The sequence below is a fragment of the Nematolebias whitei genome, chromosome 12, assembly GCF_014905685.2.
Source record: "Nematolebias whitei isolate Nwh7 chromosome 12, NemWhi1, whole genome shotgun sequence".
Classification (NCBI taxonomy): domain Eukaryota; kingdom Metazoa; phylum Chordata; class Actinopteri; order Cyprinodontiformes; family Rivulidae; genus Nematolebias; species Nematolebias whitei.
In genome coordinates, this window is record NC_056509.1 from 47,559,652 (window position 1) to 47,565,918 (window position 6,267).

The 6,267-nt window shown below is 37.7% G+C and overlaps 1 protein-coding gene and 1 long non-coding RNA gene across 3 annotated transcripts in view; one reads left to right on the top strand and one right to left on the bottom strand.

Annotated features, from left to right (window-relative positions):
• LOC119417974 (cleavage and polyadenylation specificity factor subunit 3-like) overlaps positions 1 to 271 on the bottom strand; it is a 2,233-nt gene extending 1,962 nt beyond the window's left edge. Inside the window, exon 1 of the mRNA XM_037685221.1 lies at positions 238 to 271. Coding sequence (XP_037541149.1) covers positions 238 to 271 — 34 coding nt within the window. The remainder of the gene's footprint in view (positions 1 to 237) is intronic.
• Positions 272 to 1,470: 1,199 nt separating this feature from the next.
• On the top strand, positions 1,471 to 3,840 carry LOC119418692. Of its 2 annotated transcripts, XR_005187212.1 has the most exons (4): positions 1,471 to 1,568; positions 2,117 to 2,159; positions 2,364 to 2,415; positions 3,546 to 3,840. It is a non-coding gene; the product is annotated as an uncharacterized LOC119418692 (long non-coding RNA). The 2 variants fall into 2 exon arrangements; XR_005187213.1 differs by lacking the exon at positions 2,364 to 2,415.
• The last annotated feature ends 2,427 nt before the right edge of the window (positions 3,841 to 6,267 follow it).

Sequence of the window (6,267 nt, forward strand, 5' to 3'; positions counted from 1 at the left end):
AAAACAAGTAATAACAAATGTTTTGTCTTTTCTGTTTAAGCTCTTAAATTCACGACGATCCGTTGCACGCTGTATTCTGACCGACGAGGAGTTCAAATATCTTGAAGGGGCGTCTGCATGTCTGATGAGCGATGAAGAGACAGACAGTGAAAACGGCCAAACGTGGAAAGTGTCTCCACCTGAATGGAGGGCAACAAAGCTCACAGACATTTTGAATAGGTGCCAATGCCAACTTGCCAAGCTGCAACAAAAGTCGAGCAGAATGGTACATCGTAGGGTGGCCAGTGGCGTATGCAGCATGAGTCAGCCTCCAAGAGGCATAGACAAAACGTATTTGAAGTGAAGTTTTTTTTTGTGTGTGTGTTAATAAAAATCTTTTAACAAATTCTTTGTTTTCTATGTATATGATATTAATGTGCAGTTAGGTGTAAAACACCTGATTCACTAAACTACTTTATAAACTGTTCATTTAATATAAGTACAATAAAAGGTAATATGTGACCCATCACATCGAAGTGAGGATTAAAAGTGTTTTGAGTAAAATATTTGCAAAAATTGCGTTTTATCAAAATATAACAAATAAATGTTCTATCAGTGTAACATTTGATTGAATTGTCTAAAAAAAAAAAAAGCCTAATTTTTTTTTTTATTCTTATTAAAATTTTAAACAATTAGGTTTCAGACCAAATAATAGCCTAATGTATTATTGTAACCAACAAGCCAAATTAAGTCATATCTCTGAATCCCCTTATGATATCAGAATGATCCAGTATCAAAATATAGCTTTGAAAGCCACAAATCTGAAGATGTAATGGGCTCATTTTGACCAAATTTGACTTAATCCTCATTTTGATGTGATGGGTCACATACGACCTAAAAACAAACAAAAGAAGTAAGAAAATTGTAAGATCATTTAAGATGGCAATGATAATCACATGTGGAATCACATTTAGTCTAATGGTATTTATAATTGTAATCATATACTTTAAATATAAAATAGAGCCAACAACTACAGATTGGACAACTACAGATTGGAACTTCTTCAGATTAGCAAATGACTTCATGGATGAGCTCACTGTGACATCCTATATTGTTTTTTTTTGTACAGCAATTCAACAGATTTAGCTATTTTTTATTCTTAGTTTATGTGAGGTTTTCATGTCAACTTTTCATCAATAATGATAAAATATTTAATTTTACTGACTTTACAAACCTCAACAATATAAACATATGGTTGTCCATTTTCTTCTTTTCATTTATTCTGTTAGGTAAACGTCTCTTGAAAGTGTGATGCAGGCTATTTAAATGAAAAAATAAAGTCCATGAAACAATTTAATTTACAGATAAAACACACAAGTAAACCCTTTTGAGTCTTAACTGTAAATTAAATTGTCCACGTCGCCAAACTCCTTACAGGTTGGTGGCGGTAATGCACCGTTTTCCAACAGCCGTTTAACTGAAGAAGAAGAAGACACTTCCGGTATTACATTGGCGGGATAACACAAACGAGGTCCTTCTCGGATAACGCGACGTGTTTGATTCAAAGCCAAGCGGCTCTACGATTTTCAGTAAGTTGCTGCTTCACATATTTAGTTCTAATTATTTTTGACCAAGCATGTGGTTAGAGCGTAAAATATGTAGTTTTACCGGTGTGTTACTCGACCTTTTACAACATGGCGTTGTCAGCGTCACGTCAAGTTGAGGCTGTTTGAAAAGTTGTACTGAGCAGAATAAAATGGACACTCATACAGGGGGAATGGGAGACATCTATAACCAGTGGCTGCTGACCACTGTTGGGCAACTCCTCAGTGAGAGGTGTCTATTTGCTTTTCTAAAAGCTGTTTTATGATGTCATTGTCTAAGTTACATATTTGGATATTTGCTAATATAATTGTGATCTAGGCTGGAAGTAATCAATGTTGGACAAAAAATGACCACTAAATATGTTTAGAACTACAAATCAACTTAGAATACTTTCCTGGATTTTCCTGCAAAACACCGTTCAAGTTATCAAGTCAATGAACTGTTGGTGTGTGGCATTGTGACTTAACATACTGTTATATAATTTAAATAATATTATAATGCAACGCCACATAACTGAATCTTTGTCTTGTAGCACCCAAGATGCAGCTCCACATCACGCAGCACAGAGTGGGCAGGTAAGAGTACTCATTGACTGAATATTATTATAATTATATAATGAAGAGTATGAGTCTGGTGAAGACCTGCTGTATATGAAAAGTGTCTTGAGATGTTAAATGATTCAACCCGTTAATGAAACTGGCCTGAATTGATCATAAGGCTTTGTAAAAAGGGGAGATTTGTTCTGAGTTATGACAATTTTTAAAATGTGATTGTGTCAGGAGCAGAGCCAGTAGTGATGAGGGGATTGTTCCTGTCAGTATAAAGGAACAGGTGAGCTGTTGTAACTGTGTGTGAACAAGTATTAGTTCCAATATAAACACTTTCTAAACGACAGTAGTGACTCGTTATATTTTTATCATTAAAAGTAAGACAATAAATACAGAAAGCCTGCAATGAAAGTAATATGAAATAAGCCTGCATATTTTGCCATTGAAAATATATTAATTGGTTAAGTCAAAATGAGTTTTCCTTATCAAATATACTAAAGCTTTACAGATTATTGTCCTGATGCAGGCTCAATAAATTAATTCCTCTGGACAGATTCTTCTTTGTATCAAAAAGATTTCTTCAGTCTGAGGAGCTGAGACAAACTCAGTCATCGTTCCTCCTTGATAGAGAGGAACGATGGTCTGAGAGAGGAGAGAAGGAGGCCATCTTTGTGAAAAGAAACCGTCCATCATTAAACAGAGGTGGAGGCCTCCGGGTTCAACTGTCCCCCTCTTACAATGCTGTTATTGCTAGTATCTTACGTTCACATAAAATATTTGATAATGTTCTTATAGAAACAATTCTTGAATAATGTTCACACTGTGTTAATGCTGCATGTTTGTCTCAGGGTACTTCTTGTTCTGCCATTAACTCTAAAATACTTATTGAATAGTTTACATATGTAGGTAAAACTAGATGTTAAATACACCAGAATGCAGGAAATGGCATCTATTTTATTCAAAATTTTCTGGGGGAGGACCCCCAATGGCTACCAAGCTAAGAGCCATTGTTAGCACTGAGGTTAAGCTAAAACTAAACTAGCTAAAAATAAAAATAAATCCTAGAGGAAACAGAATTAGAATTAGAATGCAAAATATATCTGATTTGCTTTAGTCTCACATTACATCATTGTAGATGTGTGAAACTATAGTTTCTGGCAATGCAGAAGAAGTAAAACTTTTAATTAAATTCTGGGTCCTCGTGTAAAGATGTGTTAAAGCGCCATCTATTGGTAGATATGAGTTACTAAAAATATTCAATATGGGAAGATTAAAAAAAAGGTTTTTGGAACATCCGTAAACTTTTTGTTTGAGAATCTAAGAATTGAGATATGGATGCATTTGCTTTTTGTTATGATTACATTTTAAAAAGTGCTCTTATTGACCTTGTGTTTTCTGTGTTTTCTGTTGAAGCTTTTGAATTCACGGCGGTCTGTTGGTCGCTCCATTTTAAATGATGAAGAATGAGGGGGTGCCAACATGCCTATGAGTACGAGACCGACACGAAGACAAAGACACATGGAAAGTTTATCCACCTGAATGGGAGAGCAGCAAAACTAGGACATTTTAGACAGATGCCAGTACAAACTTGCTGAGCTTCAAACAAAGCCCTGCAGAATGGATGGCTACATTGCAGAGTGCCCAGTGGGAAATGCAGCCTGAGGCAGCCTCCAAGAGGCACCAACAACTATTTTTTTTTACAAATGAAACCGTAGGTTGTATTTTTTACAAATGAAACCGTAGGGGTTTTTTTTGTGTGTGTGTGTGTGTGTGTTTTAATAAAAAAAGAAAATCTTTAAGAAAGTCATGGTCAGTGTTTTCATGTCTATGATATGTTTGCATTAGTATGTGTTATGAAGATACAAACCACTGTGTATTTACTAGACTGCTTCATAAACTGTTTATTATACTGATTTTTCATAGTTCTTATTGAAATGGTAATGTGCTTACTGGTCCAGCTTGTGATTTGTACATCATGATGATGGTACATAAACCAAAATTAAAGACTCATTAATTTTGATGTAAAAAACTGGGTGATCTTAAAATGTTAAAGATCTTAGAAGCCAACTATTTGTAGCCTATAGCAGATTTAAATAGTTATATAAAGCACTTCACGTATTACAAATAAAAACTAAATGGAGTGCAAGACAAAAAAACAACAACTAACCATTGGAAACATGTTAAGATATAGTTATTTTACTTGAAGGCTTACCTACATGCCAAACCTGTATTTACAGGCAGAGTATATCAGATTCCCAAATTTGCATAAATGAAAAATCTGTAAATATCCGACTGACATCTGCCACGTAATACGCCAAAGATGCGGCAAGTATGCAAAAGGATCTGAAGCTGGAACTCCGAGGGATCGCATACTTCAGGATCCTTCGCAGATAAACATCTGTAAATATCCGACAGACATCTGTCACGTATATGCATGAATCTAAAGCAACCATACGTCAAAAATGCAGCAAGTATGCAACGAGATCTGAAGCTGGAACTCCGAGGGATCACATACACACATTTTTCAGGATCCTTCGCAGATAAACATCTGTAAATATCCGACAGACATCTGTCACGTATAGGCATGAATCTGAAACCAACCATACGTCAAAAATGCGGCAAGAATGCAAAGAGATCTAAAGCTGGAACTCCGAGGGATCGCATACTTCAGGATCCTTCGCAGATAAAAATCTGTAAATATCCGACAGACATCTGTCACGTATATGCATGAATCTGAAACCAACCATACGTCAAAGATGCGGCAAGAATGCAAAGAGATCTAAAGCTGGAATCCCGAGGGATAACAGAGTCACATATTTTCGGGATCTGCCGCAGATAAGTATCCGGATTTTGGGATTTTTTTAGGATCCATTTGTGTCCGTATACGGGGATATCCGAAAACTGAATCTGCCGGGGATGCGATACGGAATTTCCCGGAAATTGTACGTATATGTGAAGAATACGGAGATATCACCACATCGGATCGCACCGTATATCCATGGTTTTAGTGCAGTGCAACTTGTCATTGAAAGAGAAAAGTAGAGTCAAGAGTTAACGTCCTCACCCATTGTCTTCAGGCAGGTGTCCATCTTTGAGCACGGCGATCGTGTCCATGGACCAGTCGTTCTTCAGGGACACACAGCTGGATGGAGACGAGGCTCGTTTCTGCTGATGGATGCTGGTTCAAACAAAAGAATCTTAAGTTTAAAGGCCTTGTTGGTTTTAAAGAGTGGCATGGTTCGACTAAAACTGATGCTGCGTTTGAGTTGTTCTGAACTCACGGTGCATCTTCAAACAATAAAAACAGAAATAATCTTCAGACAAGCTGAGTTATTTAAAATGTGACGTTTGCTCAGGAGGTACTGAAGAATAACTCATGGGGATGAACAATAAGCACTTTATTTTCTGTTAAACAGGAGGAAGAAAAATAAAACGGCCTCTAAGAAAGAAATGCGACCGGGCGGGTCTGGTTCATTTGGGACCTCCCATGTTCACGTTCAGCAGGTCGTCTCCAGCACATGATCTATTTTTACTCTCGTCGCAGGTAAGATAAGATGCAGGAACGGAGCTTGTGTGGCACCAACATTTAGAGTTAAGGCGAGTCACGACCGTGCACCTCCATGCCGGACTAAATGAAAGTCCCTTAAAGGCCACGGTCAGGTTTGTCTTGCACCGCTCGTGCAGCTGCACCTGTGAGGACGACTGACAGATGCAGCCGGTCACACACGTAGACGTACCATCGTGCAGCGATAATGTAACTGCATTCTGTGATCACAGTACAAATATTTACATACATTGTAAGAGACGGCTTGTCTTTTACTATTAATGCACGTCTGTGGTGTTTCCTGCAAGACGGTCACTACAGGCACTGGTAACAGTATTACTGACAGAGTCTTTACCAGTATTACATGTAACATGTACTGCCATACATGACGTTTGTACAGTACTTTCTGTAAGACTGTGGTTATTGTAGTAACTAGTATTACTTTGTACTATTACTATCCGTCCATCATCTTTACCCGCTTCTCCCTTTTCAGGTCGCAGGGACCACTGGTGTCCATGTCCACTGTGCAAGAGGTGAGGGACACCCTGGACAGGTCTCCAGTCCATCATATGGACACCTGGACAGGTCTCC